Source organism: Ursus americanus, chromosome 21 (assembly GCF_024610735.1).
Source record: "Ursus americanus isolate L20-20 chromosome 21, mUrsAme1.1.p, whole genome shotgun sequence".
Lineage (NCBI taxonomy): Eukaryota > Metazoa > Chordata > Mammalia > Carnivora > Ursidae > Ursus > Ursus americanus.
In genome coordinates this window covers 55,339,969-55,356,791 of record NC_142147.1, presented here as the reverse complement: position 1 = coordinate 55,356,791, position 16,823 = coordinate 55,339,969, and the positions used below count along the sequence as shown (strand labels likewise).

The 16,823-nt window shown below is 48.2% G+C and overlaps 1 protein-coding gene across 8 annotated transcripts in view; it reads right to left on the bottom strand.

The window, feature by feature from the left end:
• The window catches only part of LOC123786990 (T-cell-interacting, activating receptor on myeloid cells protein 1-like), a 52,851-nt gene that overhangs the window by 16,562 nt on the left and 19,466 nt on the right, over nt 1–16,823 (bottom strand). For 3 of the 8 annotated variants that reach the window (XM_087871009.1, XM_087871014.1, XM_045789391.2), the window contains 2 exons: nt 10,396–10,450; nt 2,018–4,275 (listed from right to left, as the gene is read on the bottom strand). In XM_087871009.1, the coding sequence (XP_087727135.1) occupies nt 4,038–4,275; nt 10,396–10,450 (293 nt within the window). In that variant the 3' untranslated portion in view covers nt 2,018–4,037. Of the gene's footprint in view, nt 1–2,017; nt 8,143–10,395; nt 10,451–10,736; nt 12,397–16,823 lie in introns of those variants that run through there. The other 5 variants (XR_015728143.1, XR_015728142.1, XM_087871012.1 and 2 more) reach the window with 4 other exon arrangements.

The following is a 16,823-nucleotide window of genomic DNA, read 5'->3' as shown; positions in this document are numbered from 1 at the left end:
CCTTCGTGATGTTCCCGCTCCGTAACGTGTGACTGCGCACGTCTACTTTAGACTGTTTCCTCTTCAGTCAGATACTATTTTTATTTTGAAATCATTCGATTCACAGGAAGTTGCAAACTCAGTACAGATACTTGTACCCTGCACTCAGCTTCTCCAATGGTTGCATGAAATGTCCACCACAATATCAAAACCAAAAAGCTGACCCTAGTAGAGTGTGTAGGGTTCTACATCATTTTATCACGTTTAGATTCATCTGGCCACTGGCACAATCAACATACTGAGGTAGTCTATCACCATAAAGATGTTCCTCACGGTGTCCCTTACCCAACCTCTCTCCCCAACACCATCACAACCACTGGCTTGTTCTCCATACTTAAAATTCTGTCATTTTCAGAATGTTTTATGTCACATTACCTGGTTTTCATTTCCTGAATGTGGGTGTGACACAAAAACTGTGGGTCATGTGAGAGGAAGGAAGGGAAAGGTTGGAGGAAAGAGGTCACCACCCACACGGAGCTTCCCTCTGCCCCGTGGTTGCAGAGCTGAAGAAGGGCCCTTAGAGCAGGCTGCAGGGCCAGTATGACCCTAGAACTCCTTTCCTCCTCTACTTTGGTAAGTTCCTTAGGATGGTGTGTTGGGATTCAAGATGAGGGTGGACTGACAGATTAAGAGGTATGAAGAATACAAAAGAAATAACGTCGGCTTGTTTTTAATGATTGCTTCACACGTCAGGACCCATGCTGAAGGCTATACACCCATCCACCACTCAAGTTTTCTCCAATATTCAAATATGTACACTCCACATTCATGATGGTATGCTAAGCCTACACCACCTTTACTTATTTGATAATTTACTGACAGTGAGTCAACATTTTTTCTTTAAATAATATGCTATTTATTTGAAAATGGAAACTACTTAGCACTAGTTTAATAATGCAGTGTCACCTACCTGATTAAGGAGAATATAAATATATAATACTATGGAAAGGCAGAAAATGTTAGAGCATTTTAGCCTTATGCTGTTGTCAGGTTTCTGAGCCCATGGCCAACTACTTCCTAGCTATAAAGGGTGATGAGCCAGAGATAAAGTTGTTCTAAAGTCTGCCATAAATGGATCTTCTCTCCTTGATGTAATCAGAAGGGGTTGATTGAAACGGTAATAACTTTCTGATGCTGGGATCAAAGCTATAGGATACTGTGTCACTGTGTTGTCTGCAATCATCTCCTTGAGCACCTGTGATTCATATTCCACCTTGTGGGAACTACCACTCTGACCCTTGCAAACAGTCCTGCATGGTGGGAATTAGGCCCACAGGGTTAAATGAGGACCCTGAGACCAACAGCTGAGGGTTCCTGCTCAAGGCCAGAGAATGAGCAGAATGGTCAAAATGCAAGCCCAGCTCGTCTCCCTCTAAAGTCATGACTGTTTCCCCTGTGTTATAACAGGAAATTAAGATGTATACAAGTATGGCGTCTTCAAAACAGAAATGTCCTTGGGATGACTGAACAGATGCTGAGTAGGGGAAATTCTAAAGACGTGAAAGAAGAGTAGCTCATCATGGTAAGTGAAACACCAGTCACAAAAGACCACACAGTAGACAATTCCATTCAGAATAGGGAAACCCACAGAGAAAGTAGGTTAGTCGTTGTTTAGGGCTGGAGATGGTGGTGGTGGGGAAATGCAACAAAAACTGAAGAGTAATGGGGTGTCATTTTAAAGCCATGAAAGTGTTTTAAATTTGACTGTGTGAAGTTTGCACATATCTGCAAATATAGGAAAGCCAATAAATTGTACACAGTAAATAGGCGAATTATATTGTATGTGAATTACATCTCGATAAAGTTGTTTTAAAATTTCCTGGGTATGTAACGGGGTACAGCTCAGGATGTCTGTTTGCAGGTGCCAAAAACCCTAGTTTCCTCAGACAAGGACAGTGTGTGGTTCTCGGCTTGTTTTTGGGCACCATGACTAGATCTGAGTTCTTACCACATTTCTCCGATCCCCTTGTTTTTGGGCACCATGACTAGATCTGAGTTCTTACCACATTTCTCCGATCCCCAGACTCTAGAACAGTCTAGAGGGCTCTCTTTATGTCAGACCCCCACCTTAGGAAAATGAAAAGGATTCCATTCTTAGGCCTTCTGTGTTTCCAGGACAGGAGTGAACCCCGTATGTGTTCTGGAGTCTGCGCTCCTGCACACGCCGGGTGACTGCATTTGAAATACATCACAAGGAACTGGGGCCTGACTTCCTTATCCATGCAGTGAGGATAATCAGGACCATCTGCAGGGCCATCCCAGTGATTAGAGGCTGTGTATGCATGGGAAGATCACTGTTACTTCCATGGGGGAATGAATCCTTCCACCATCCCTCCCTTCGCTGGCTCAGTGCTATTTCTGCTGGAAATCGCTCACGGAGAACTCTCCATCATCGGTCAGTGAAGACGGCAGGTCCCTGTTTTCTTCTGTCCTTGACAGAACGTATGCCCCTGTTATCAGGCTCCCAGGCACCCACCCCTTGTGAGATAAGACTTCTGAGAATGGTCTCTCTTATCACTGTATAGGTGACGTGCACAGTTGACATGAGATCCCAGTTAGGTAAGAAGCCAGCTGGTCAAGTGTGTATCCAACCAACATGCTCCTCCAACCACGCTGGGTGAAGCCCTCGAGCCTCAGAGGGATACCCCACTCGGGAGGCAGTAGAGGGTCCCGGGTCCCCCCAGCAGTGTCTGCAGGGGTGAGGAGGGCGGCTCTTGAGGAGGCAGGAACTGAAGAGGTCTGGATGCTTCAGAACCCTGCGTGGTCCTCAGGCAGGAGATGGGAGGTCAAGGGCCCAAGTTCCAGTGGGAATCCCGTAAGACCTGCTTCACGATGCTGAGAACCTTTTTTCAACAGATATGAACTGGACTCTCACTCCTCAATCCCTCCTCCACCCTCATCCTCCACCAGCTCTGGGCAAAGAGCAGTCTGCACCTTCTCTAAGCCTTCACACTGGTGCACGGAGGCCCCATTCTCACCGCCTATCTGCTCACTTTGCTCCAAGTGTGGTGCGTGTCCTCCACCTTTACAGAGAGTTAGGGCAACAGCCGAAACGGCGCACACCCTGCCCGCCCAGCAGGGTCACTACAGCGCAGAAGGGTCTGCCTGGGAGCACCGCCTGTCTGCAGGGACGGGGCAGGAGGGACAAGGCTCCAGGCCCCGGCGCTCAGATGCACAGAGACCGGGCTCTGTCCGGCCAGGGGTCTTGCTTCTTGCCCAACGTCTCTCCTCCATGCCTCGCTTTCCTGAGTTCCAGAGTTGCCAACGTGTGTTCTTTTGAATGCTGGGGAGCGTCCTTAAAATCACTACTTTAAATTCTTTCTCTGGTAACTTAGAGTTCTCTGCTTGGAGTCCGCTCCTGAAAATTACCGCGTTCCCTGATGGTGTTTGCTGGCTTTTTCCTGCTGCTTCTGGTGGCACTGCTTTGATACATCGATACCATACGGGCACGTTTGAGGGAGTGGTGGGCTCTCGCGGCCTTTCTAGTCTGGCGGTGGTGGAGCCTTTGCCCTGAAAGCAGATACAGAAGCGTCTGACGTGTGGGCACGTGCAGGTCTCCCATGAGCCGGGGTATGGGTCTCTGGCACCAGCCTCGGAGGAGGGGGACACAGCAGCGGCACAGGCCCTGAGACGACAGGGCACAGCAGCAGCTGGGGCTCCTGGTGGCAAGTCCCACAGCAGTGACAGCTCCAGTCCCACGAACCCCAGTGGCTGAGACTGTGGGCCACTGGCAGCTGGGACCACTGTTGGGTGAACACTGTGAGGCTTGCTGGGATTCTCCTATCCTCCCTTCCCCCAAGGGGTGCAACCCCTCCGAGGGGTCTCCCCCCAGGTGCCCAGCTGCTCTGTACTGGGGGATGCAGGCCTGCAGGTCAAAGGCTATCCTCGCGTCTCTCCGTGGCCACACCTGCTTTTTGAGCTCTCAGCATTTCTGCTGCTTTTCCGCTGCAGTCCAGAGATTTCCCAGAGCTATTTCCATCCGTTTGTAGCTGTGTTTTTTAATTGTTCTTGTTTTTGTGGGGGACCTGAGCACTGGGGCCCCCACAGCCCACCACCTTGCTTGATGTCACCATCTGTGCTGGGAGTTTCCACAGTCCCCCGGGGAGCCCAATGTGTACCCAGTGTCGGAGTATCCTACACACACAGCTGTTGTGTGGGACGGTGTTGTGTGGGATAGGGGAGAAGCACGGTCTGCTCCTGAGATCTGTTTTAGGGTGCCACACGATGAGCTCCGTCCTGCTTAGAGAAATAAGGAATGAAAATACATAATGGAAAACATGGGCTCAGAAACGTCTTAGCACTGAAGGCTGAGGCTGCCTCACTAGCTCCTTCCCACGAAGGGGCGCGCTGCAGCTTCCAGCCACACGGACCTGGGTGATGACGATGTCATCCCGGCAGCTAGAGGGAGGAATGCGGGCAGTCGTTTTAAGTTTGCATTGTTTGAACGAACTGACCGTCTACTGTGTGGAGACTTCTGGATGGTGCCAAGAATATAACGGGATGCATGGATAGCCAGCATCTCCAAAAAAGATGACCATTTAGTAGAGGACCCAGCATCAGTCAGGTTCACAAATGGAGTCAGCATCTATCTGGAAAGGCCTGTAATTCTCTGGTCCCTGAGGATTAAGATATGACTTAAGCAGCCCTACGAGTTTGCATTTCTCACCATTCTTATAAAATCTGAGCCATGCTTACACGGGCATTTCGTCAGCCAGTCAGTGTGCATTCACTGACGTCCTACTACGTGCCAGGGCCTGTGCGGACACAGGATACTGAGGTGAAGAACGCAGAGTCCCTGCCTCCAGCTGCTCACAGGTCATGACATCTTCTGTCTCCCGTGGTATGAGGTGGAGACTTTTATAAACTCTAAGACGTTATGACCAAGTCATTTCCGTCTTACTTCATGGAGCCCAGGGCCCCAAGCAGCCTTCATTACGGGGATACTCTTATCACAGAGGAGACTGTCTGGGGGCTCCCGGGTGCACTCAGGGTCTGGACGTCATCAGGAGTTAAGCTGGCCACACAGCCCAGCCCAGGCTCACCAATCGCTGGCCGGTCCTGCCTTCTTCCCTGGGGAATGGGGAATCCAGGAACTAGAACACGGACTTTAGCAGCAAACCCTAAGAAGAAGGGTGGTTTGGACAGAGGATGTGAACTAAAGGGCTTGTGGACATCTACGGAACCAGGACAGGTCCTGGGGCCGTGGGATGAGTGAGCCGCACAGGAGACCTTCTGGGAGACACGGGGCTGAGTCCAGTGTGGAGAAACGAAAAGCCCCAGAGGCCTGACCTCCAGGGTCCGAGCTCAGCAGCAGCCCCCGGGGAGGCCCCTCGGGATGGGGCTCCAGACGGGTGCTCACATCACACGGACGGTTCTCTTGCAGGGCTGTGTGCTGGCCAAGGAAGCAGGGGGACCAACGGTCAGTGTTTCTTGGTGATACTCTCTTCACCTTCGTTCTGTAGCTGTGATGCTTCTTCTCCGGGTCTCGTCAAGGGGCAGAGGCTTCTCCTATCTTTTTTTTTTTTTTAAGATTTTATTTATTTGAGGGAGAGAGCATAAGTGGGGGGCGGGGGGCAGAGGGAGAAGCAGACTCCCCACTGAACAGGAAGCCCGACATGGGGCTCGATCCCAGGACCGCAAGATCATGACCTGGGCCAAAGGCAGACGCTTATCCAAATCTGACTGAGCCACCCAGGCGCCCCACTTTTTTAAAGATATAATTGTCATATAACATCCTATTAGTTTCAGGTGCACAACATGAGTCAAAATTTGTATATAGTGGGAAATGATCACCACAATAAATGTAGTTACCACCCATACCACACAGTTAACAATTTTTTGTTGTTTTTTTCTGGTTATGAGAACTTTTAAGATCTAGTCTCTTAGCAACTTTCAAATAAGCACTACACTATTGTTAAGTACAGTCCCCATGCTGCACGTTACATCCCCAGGACTAACTTTATAACCTAAGATTTGGACCTTTTGACCCCCTCCACCCGCTTCACTCTGCCAACCATCAGTCTGTTCTCTATATCTACGATTTCTTTCCTTCTTTTCTTCTTTTTTTCAGATTCCACGCATAAAGGACATCATACAGTATTTGTCTTTCCCCATCCGACTTGTCTCACTTAGTGTAATACTTCCGGATCCATCCATGTTGACACAAGGGGCAATATTTCCTTCTTCCTGTGGATAATATTCCATTATACACAGACACACACCGAATTTTCTTTATCCATTCACTCACCAGCGGACAAGTGGCTGCTGTAAATGATGCTGTGGAGAACATGCGGGTGCAGCCCATTTTACGAGACGGTGTTTCCATTTCACTCGGCTATATGCGCAGAAGTGGGGTCGCTGGATCGTAGGGTAGATCTACTTTTCGTTTTCTGAGGATCCGCTGTACTGTTCTCCGCAGCGGCTGCCCCTACTTACATCCCCAGCAACAGCGCACAGAGCTCCCTGTTCTCCTCATCCTCGCCGACACCTGTCATCTCTTGTTTTCTGGATGAGCGCCATGCTGGCAGGTGCGAGGTGACAGCTCATCGAAGGGCTCCCTGAGAACTGGCGAGCTCATCAGATCCAGCCCCACGCTCTGCTTCTTTCCAGGGACGCTCCCCAAGCCCTTCCTCAGCGCCTCGCCCAGCTTTTTGGTACCTGCCCAGAGTAATGCGACCCTGAGATATACTGGACTCCTGTCAGGAATGTAGAGTTTACTTTCAGCAAAGGAAGAATCCCGCTACCCTCGAAGTCCATGGTGTCCGTGGATCACTCTGGAAGAATGGTTGAAGTGCCCCTCGTTAACCTGAGTCAGCAAGACTCGGGGAAACATACCCGCAAATGTTGCCGAACAGAGGCCCCTGCCCGTGTTCCCCAGCCAGAGCTGCCCTTCTCATGGTTACAGGTCAGAAGGAAGTGTCCCAGAAAGTGTCTAGCTTGACCCATCCGCCCCTCCCAGAGGAGAGGACATCAAGTGGTCTCCTCTCCCACACAGGGGCTTGAGGTCAGCAGGAGCAGTCTGAGGACACTGGTTTGATCGGGGATTAATGAATGGGAAATCCTAATTCCTTGACAAGACTTGGCCCACAGTTGGGCAAACGTGCGTCTGCTATCCTAGGTTCACACGTCCTGAGGAAAGACCTCTGAGGACACTGGGGACGAGGGGGACCCCGAGCTTCTCCCCATTATTGCTGACCCTCTTTCTCTTCCAGGAAGCTTACCTAAGCCTTCCTTCCTGACTCAGACGAGGCTTACGGTGACACCAGGAGAGACTGTGACTCTTCAATGCCTGCCGGAAGACAGACCGCGTGATTGCATTTATCACGGTGGCCCTGCTGAAGCAGGAACTTCCTGAGCCTACAGACGCCTGGAGACCATCAGGCAATGTGGCTCACTAAGTCCCTCTGTTTCTGTTTGTCTGAGGAAGGCTTTACATCTTCACTTTTGGAGGATAATTTCTCAGAGTCCACAATGTTAGGTCGGTGGTTTTCCCTCTCAACACATCGATATTTCACGCCACTCTCCTCTCCCACGCGGTTTCCAGGAAGTTGGATGTCATTCTTATGGCTGTTCCTCTCTCGCTGAGGTGCTGTCTCCTCTGGCTTCCCTCGGGATTTTCCTAACCTCTGACCTTCTCGTTTGAAAAGGGTATGCACACAGGTAGTTCTTGAATTAGTTCTGATGTTTATCCTGCTTACTGTCCTCTCAGTTTCCTGGATCTGCGGTTTTGTGTCTGACATTAATTTGGAGAAAATTCTCGGTTGTTACTTCTCGTATTTCTTCTGTTTCTGTCTTTCTCTCTCTCTCTCCTCCTGTTTATCCGATGATGCACGGGTTACGCCTCTGTCCACAGTCCCTGGACGCTCCTTTCTGCGTTCTTCCAGTCTTGCTTCTGTGTGCTTCTCCATTTCGGAGGCTTCTGCTGGTGAATCCTGAGGCACGGAGGCTCCTCTCTCAGCCGCACCCAGGCCACCACCAAGCCCATCGAAAGGCATTTGTCATTTCTGCTACAGCGTCTCTGGTCTCTGGAGCTTCTTTGTGAGTCTTTCTTAGGAGCTCCACATCCCTGCTTCCATCGCCCACCTGTTCTTGCACGCTGTCTACCTGCAAGGGCCCCACCATATGAATCGCAGTGGTTTTAAGTCCCTGAGATGACCATGCCAACATTTCTACCATATCTGCATCTGGTTCTGCTGCTGCTGTGTCTCTTCAAACTGTTTTTTGGCTTTTGGTACACCCTGTCCCTGTTCTTTTTTTTTTTTTTAAAGATTTTATTTATTTATGTGACAGAGAAACAGACAGTGAGAGAGGGAACACAGCAGGGGAGAGGGAGAGGAAGAAGCAGGCTCCCAGCCGAGGAGCCCAATGTGGGACTCGATCCCGGAATGCCAGGATCACGCCCTGTGCCGAAGGCAGACGCTTAACGACTGCACTACCCAGGCGCCCCCCTGTCCCTGTTCTTGATGGCCGGCCATGATGTGCCGGGCAAAGCAACTGCAGGAAACTGGCCTTTAGTGACTCGGTGGGAGGGGGTGGGAGCCCTAGATGGTCCTAGGATAATGGCTCTGGCTTGCAGGGAGCCTGTGCCCTGGGCCGTGACCCTCACAGGGCTTCTCAGTCCCCCTGCTGTGGTGGGACACAGTGGCTGCAGTTGGGTGGTTCTTTCTTCCAGGTCAGTTAGGCTCTGATAAAACCCCAGGAGGTCAGGCTCGGTTAAGCAGTTTCCCCTGGCCTTAAGAACACAGCGCTCCGCTGTATTTCAAAGTGGGTTTTTCCCCCCTCCCTGCCAGAAGCAGGAGGGGATTTTTCTTGGCTCTTCACTAGTTCAACCTGGTAGAGCTCCAGGAGGTGAAACTCCCAGACCCCATGACTGAGCCCCCATGACCAGCTTCCAGGAGTTCCTAATTCTCAGACTTGTCCAAGCCAAGCATCCCCACCCGGCACCGGTTCCCTTGCAGGTTATTAGCTTGTGGGTTCTTCTTCGCAAACTGACTCTCTGGACGCACGGGCTGGCCTCTCCAGTGGGGGGGGCAGAGGGCTGCTCTGTGACCTCACTGCCATTTCAGAGCTAACAAGAGTTGTAGACTTTTCAGCCTGTCCTGCCTTTTACTCACTATTACTGTGGAGTGGTGACTTCCATGCACAACCAGAAACTGGAAGCCAAGATTTCGGTCATCCGGGGAAATCCTTGGATCAGGGACTCCATCTTGCTCAGGTTCCAGGGTCTCCGTCTTCAGAGGGCACGTGTGCAAATGCATGCTCTCTGCAGAGCTGTCGTTGTCGGTGTCAGGGTGGGAGAACCGAGGCCCTGGGAGCCGGCACGAGCCCAAAATCACATTGGGGGGGGGGGGACCCTCGAGCACAGAGTGGGAGGTGGACAGCAAATTTCTCCCCCATGTGCCCTAACCTCTGACTAGCAGCGATCTCTGCCTTCGGGGGTTTGAAGATTTCCCCTTTCCCCATTCAGTGTCCTCCTTGCATTATTTCTCCTTTGTCACGATGCATCGTGCGTGGAGTAGACCTCTCCCCTGGCCCTCACCAATGTACATTTATCTATTTTCAATTGATTAGGAATTTTAAGACACCATCGTCCTAGAGGCAACGGATATAGTGTGTTCTGCGTCCCAATGCTTCTGTTTCTGTTCTCCAATGACTCAGGACGGTAGCTCCCTGACCAGGAGGCACAAGTGGGCTCTCACCTCTGACAGGCAGAGCAGGAGAGAGGGACGGTGCTCTGTGGCCAGCGCTGAATGCCTGTCTCTTTCTATTTCCTCAGATGTGGCACCAGGAAATCACACCAAGACCAACCTCCTCCAACTGGGTCTGGCAGCTCCGTGTCTGATTATTATGGGAGCTCCTGGCTGAAGCCACAGGGAGTCTCTACGTGGACCCAAGTAAACAACTGAGCACGCTTCTTTTTCATGGGCTGTCCTAGTGAGAGGGGGCATGTCAACACCCAGCCTTCCTTGCGGGGACCACCTGTGTTTGTCAACAGTGGCATGACTGGCATTCCCGGTGAGCTATTTCTTACCACGTAGGACTGTCTGGTTCCCTGCATATTCATTCAGCATCTCCTTCATATCTCATTAAGTCTGTGAAGCTCCAGTGTAGACAGACTAACACTCCCATGCCCTCTCAACATCCCTCGATACGGAGGAGGAGAGCGGGGTGGAGTTCCCCTGATGGAGAGCTTGTGTTTGGAGGCCAGGAGAAATCCTATCTTCCTCTTCCTCCCTCCTCTGATCTCTCTCTGTCCTCCTCCACCTACAGGTCCCACAGCTGCTGAGCGGAATGCTGGGTGTTGGTGAAGCTGGACCCACTGACCCTGAACAGTTTCAGTGGAACGTGCATTCTCACCTCTGCTGAGAGCTGCTCCAGGACAAGATGATGTTTCCTCTTCTGTACGCCTCACCTGGGGCAGAGAACAGGACGGGGCATAAAGATTCATCCAGCAAATGATTACTTTACGCAATCTTGGACACTCTGCATTTTGCTACATCAGTAGGACATGCCACTTGGGTCATACCCCAAATTTCCACACTAGGATGAACCGATTTCTGGGACCATTACTCTAGTCATTTGGTGGGTCTTTTTTTCACATTTTCGTGGTAGTTAATGATGTGGTGCATCTTCTCATGTGCTACTGACCTTTTAAAAATTTTTTTATCAAAATACAATCAACACACAATGTTATGTTAGTTTCAGGCACACAACGTATTGATTGAATGATTCTCTACATTACTTGAAGATCCTCATGGTAAGCCCAGTCACCATCTGTCACTATTCAACGTTTATTTTAATTCCTGATAAAGTATCGGATTAAATATTTGCCCATTTTTGACTGGGTTGTTTGTCTTCTTAATACTGAATTGCAAGAATATATACATATTCTGGACACAAGTCAATTAACAAACATCTGCTTTACAACTATTTTTCTTACAGTTTGTGATTTGTCTTTTCATTTTTAAACCTCCCTTAAGAAGCAGAAGTTTTAAATTTTGGTTAAGTTCACCAATTATGAACTGTTTTTCTTTTATGGCTTAAGGTTTTGTGTCCTGAAGAATCTTTGCTTAATTCAAGGTCATGAAGATCTTTTTCCTATGTTTTCTTATGTAACTATTACAGTTCTAGATTCTATGTTTGGGTCTTCATCTTTTTTCTAAAAACTTTATTTTTTTAAAATTTATCTGAGAAAGAGAGAAAGTGCACGCATACACGGGAGCCAATGAGAAGCCAAGAGTAAGAACGCCTGAGTTGGATTACCCTCTTCTACGGACTGAACGTACGTGTTCCCAAAAGTTCGTGTGCGGAAACCTTAACCCCCAACGTGACGGTGTTGGCAGGCGGGGCCTCTGAGAGAGAATTAGGTCATAAGCATGCCGTCTTCACGAATGGGATTAGTCTCTTCCTACAAGAGACACAATAAAGATGATCTCTCTTCACCACGTGAGGAGACGGGGGAAAGGCAGCAGTCTGTAAACCGGGAAGAAAGTGCTCGCTAAGAATCCAAACATGTTAGCACCCTGGTCTCGGACTTGCATCCTCCAGACCTGTGGGAAATAAACTCCTGCTGGATAAGCCGCCCAGTCTCTGGTCCTCTGTTAGAGCAGCCTGAGCGGACCAAGACACCTACAGAGCCACCTGCGTGGGGGACAGGGGAGGAAAGCATGTCTTCCCTTTTCTGGAATATCCACTGGGATTTTGAGGTTTTAGGGCACCAAGCAGTGAGCCCTGTCCTGTTTGGAGTATCAGGGAATGAAAAGAGATGATGGAAAAGATCAGTTCAAAAACCTCTCAATGCCGGAGCTAAGGCTGTCACATGTATTTCTCTGCAAGAACAGGGTCTTCTCCATCTCTGAGCCAGCCCCTCTCCCCTCGAGTGGGTGTGGGTGACCACGGGGGGGGTGTGTTGGAAGTGGCTTTCACTGGGTGGGAGGAAGATGGTGAGCTGTGGTGATTTTGCATCTTCTCACATCCTTGAAAAAAACCCTGTAAGTCGCACTTACACTGGGCATCGTGTCAGCCAGTCGTTGCGCATTTGTTGAGGCCCTACTGTGTGCCAGGACCTGAGTACACAGAGAAATGCCGAGGTTGACAGCACACAGTCCCTGCTTTCTGGGAGAGTGACATGGTGTCTCCCACGGCATGAAGGACACACATTTCTATAAACTTGTTTGAGATTTTACAACCAGAGGAATGTTAGCGTCACGGTGACAGAGGCAGTCCTTTTCTCTCTCCCTTTCGAGCACAACAAATCCACGCTTGTAACTGAACAAAAGCACCTCTGCACAGCTTGGTAGGACACCAGAGATCCATCCTTGTGGGCGCAGACGGTGGGTGGCTGGGACCGGCAGGTGGCTGCAGTGGAAGAGGGGGCAGGGAAGTGAGGAGTGAAAGTCTGCAGCCTGGTTGCAGCTGGGGGCTCCCCACTCCTCAGCAACACCCCCATTTCAGAGGAGAGACTTCGAAGACTGAACAGACAGAACTGAAGGAACCGTCTCACACAGTCTGCCCAGAAAGAGCTCCGGGACCCCTCCCCATTCGAGGACTCCCTACAACAGGGACACACCCGAAGCAGCAGTGCTAAGCACACACCTCCCGCCCTCTGAGCCACCCCACCGTTTCCCCCCAACCTGCTTCTTCACAAGCTCCCAACCTTAGCCGGGAGGCAGTGCAGGCAAGAGAAACCAAGACTTGTGCCCTAGCGCCACCTTCTGGAAAACTGGAGAAAGGCTCCCATTGACCCACCTGTGAACCATTAGAATCAAAGTGAACAGAACCTTAGCCAAGTAAGAAGGTGCTTGCTACTCCAAGTGCAGGGGCAGGGATACTTCTCATCAAACACTGTGAAAAATCACGCCAGCAGAGCATCATGAAAAGCAAATGACAATTTTCCAGTAACCAACCAAACCCAAAGACACAACATTGCGGTCTGATAAAGAATTCAAAAGAGCTGGGGTAGGACGCCTGGGTGGCTCAGTCGGTTAAGCGTCCAACTCTTGATTTCAGCTCAAGCCCCACATCTGGTTAAGATTCTCCCTCCTTCTCCCTTTGCCCCTTTCCTCCCCAACCCCCTAGCCCCACTCTCGTGCTCTCTAAAAAAAAAAAAAGCAAAAAGCTGGGGCACATGGCTGGCTCAGTGGGTAGAGTGTGCAACTCTTGATCTTGGGGTTGTGATTTCGAGCCCCATGTTGCACATGAAGCCTACTTAAAAATAAAATCTTAAAAAAAAAAAAAGAATTCAAAAGAGCTACTCTGAAGAAATTCAGTGAGCTACAAAAAAAATCAGAAAGTCAGTACAATGATCTCAGGAATGAAATTAACAAATAGAAGGAATATTTTACCAAAGAGATTGAAATTCTAAAAAAGAGCCAATGGAAATTCTGGAGCTGAAAAACTCAATAAATGAGATGGAAAATACATTAGCAAACACTGGAAAGAGAGCAAATCACCTGGAAGAGAGAATAGGTGAGCCTGAATATAGGGATCTAGCAATAATTCAGGTGGATGATGAGAGAGAACTAAGACTTGTAAAGCGAATAAACCCAACAGGAGGAGCGCCTGGCCAGCTCAGTCGGTGGAGCATGTGGCTCTTGACGTTGGGGTTGTGGTTTTGAGTCCCACATGGAGTTTAGAGACTACTTTTAAAAAATAAAATCTTGAAAACAAAAAAGAACCCTACAAGAACCATCAGACTCCGTCAGAGGAAACAGCACAAGGTTCGAGGGTATACCAGAAGGAGAAGAGAGGGTGAGGGGAGAGGAGACTGTATTTAAAGAAACAAAAGCTAAGAATTCCCCAAACCTGGGGAAGAAACTAGACATAAAAGTCCACGAGCCAGGGCACCTGGGTGGCTCAGTTGGTTAAGCGTCTGCCTTCAGCTCAGGTCATGATCCCAGGGTCCTCGGTTTGAGTCCTGGTTGGGTTCAGGTACCTTGCTCAGCGGGGAGCCTGCTTCCCCCTCTGCCTGCCACTTCCCCCTGCTTGTGCTCAGTCTCTCTCTCTCTGTCTCTCTCTCTCTGACAAAAATCAATCAATCAATCAATCCACAAAGCTAAGAGAACACCTTATTATCTCAAGGCAAAAAACCTTCTCCAAGACACATTACAACAACACTGTCAAGGGGCCGTGATAAAGAAAAATTGTAAAGGCAGTCAGGGGAAAAGGTGTAACCTATAAAGGACCTCCCTGAGGCTATAAGCAGATTTCTCACAGAAATTCTACCCGTCAGGAGAGAGTGGAATGACATATTCAAAATACTAAAAGACAGTTTCCTTGCCCACCAAGGAAACTCTTCAGATAAAAGGAGAGTGAAGACCTTCTCAGAGAAACAAAAGCTCAGGGAGCTCGCTGTCACTACACCCAGCTTACAAGAAATGTTGAAAGGGGTTCTCCAAACTGAAACAGAAAGACAAAAATACACAAAATTCTGATTAAGGTGATAGTCAGCATTAGAAAAGTGTAACGTTTTTGGGGCGCCTGGGTGGCACAGCGGTTAAGCGTCTGCCTTAGGCTCAGGGCGTGATCCCGGCGTTATGGGATCGAGCCCCACATCAGGCTTCTGCGCTGGGAGCCTGCTTCTTCCTCTCCCACTCCCCCTGCTTGTGTTCCCTCTCTCGCTGGCTGTCTCTCTCTCTGTCAAATAAATAAATAAAATCTTAAAAAAAAAGAAAAAGTGTAACGTTTTTAGAATAGTATATTAAACACTTAAATATAGCACGAAGGTTAAAGACAAAAGGGCCTTAAAAATCACCAATTCGATAATGAAATCAAGGCAGAAAAAGAAATCATTTGTGGTGTCAAAAATACACAAGGCGAGGAGTAAAAGAATGGGACTTTGACAGGCAAATGAAGGTAAACTGCTATCAGCAGAAAGGGGACTATGTTATCTATGAGATGTCTGATGCAAACCTCACAGTAACCATAAAGCAAAAATCTAGAGCAAAGGCAAGAAACATGAAAAAACGCAGACTGAGCAAATCACAATGGAAAACCACCAACTTACAAAGGTAGACAGTAACAGGGGGAAAGAAACAGCAGAGACAACAGAACCTGAAGACAAAAGATAAAAGGGCAGCAGTGAGTCCTTACATAACAATAATCACCCCAAACGTAAATCAATCAAACTCACTAATCAAAAGGCCCAGACCCGCTGGATTAAAAAACAAACAAACAAAACCCAATCACTCTATGCTGCCTGTGGGAGACTCGTTTCTGCTCTAAAGACACAGGCAGGTTCAAGGTGAAAGGATGGAACATGATATTCCAAGCAAACGGAAACCAAAAGAAGGAGGGCAGGTAAAACCATACTTACACCAGACAAAACAGACTTCAAACCAGAAAGATGAGGAAGAGACAAAGAAGGTCATTATATAATGACGGAGGGGTCCATACATCAACAAGATGTAACAGTCATCAATACATATGCTCCCAACACCCAGACACCAAAATACATTAAGCAAATACTCACAGATCTTTTTTTTTTTAAAGATTTTACTTATTTATTTGACAGAGATAGAGACAGCCAGCGAGAGAGGGAACACAAGCAGGGGGAGTGGGAGAGGAAGAAGCAGGCTCATAGCGGAGGAGCCTGACCTGGGGCTCGATCCCAGAACGCCGGGACCATGCCCTGAGCTGAAGGCAGAAGCTTAACCGCTGTGCCACCCAGGCGCCCCAAATACTCACAGATCTTAAGGGAGAAATAGCCCACAATACAAGGGACTTCAACACCCCCCGTCAGCAATGAATAGATCACCCAGATGGGAAATCAACAGGTAAATGTTGGAACTGAACCACACTTTGGAACAAATGAACATACACAGAACATTCTATCCCACAACAGGAGAGTACACATTCTTCTCAAGTGCACGTGGAACATTCTCCAGGACAGATCATGTGATAGACCACAAAATAAATCTTGGCAAATTTAAGTAGACAGAAACCACACCAACTATCTCTTTCGGCTACCATGATATGAAACAGAAACAAACAAGAGGAAAGTGAGATCTACAAATATGTGGAAACTAAACAACCCACTTCTAAACGATGCGTTAAAGAAGAAATCAAAGGGAGATTAAAAATTAGCTTGAAACAAATGAAAATGGAAATACAACACATCAAAGCTTGTGGGATGCAGCAAAACCAGTTCTGAGAGGAAAGTTATAGCAAGAAATGCATATATTAAGACATGAGAAGGATCTCAAATAATCACGTTAACTTTACACTTGGAGGAACTAGAAAAAGAACAAATGAAGCCTCAGAGAACAGAAGGAAGGAATTTATAAAGATTAGAGCAGAAGTAAATGAAATAGAAACCAGAAAGCAACAGAAAGGATCAATGAAACTAAGATCTGGTTCTTTAAAAAGTTAAACAGAATTGACAAACCTTTAGCTAGACAGAGAAAAACAGAAGACTCAAAATCAGAAATGAAAGTGGAGACATTACAATTGACACCACAGAAATGTAGAATCACAGACTACTATAAATAATGATATGCCAAAAATTATATAACTTCAAAGAAATGGATACATTTCTAGAAACACACAACCTACCGAGACTGAATCAGGAAAAAACTTGAAATCTGAACAGACTGATAATAAGTAAAGAGATCGACACAGCAATCAAAAAACTCTCAACACAGAAAACTCCAGGACCAGATGGCTTCACTGGTGAATTCTACCAAATAGTTCAAGAAGAATTACTGCCAACCCTCCTCAAAGTCTTCCAAAATATCGAGGAGGAGATAATACTTTCAAACTCATTCAATGAAGCCAGCATAAGGATA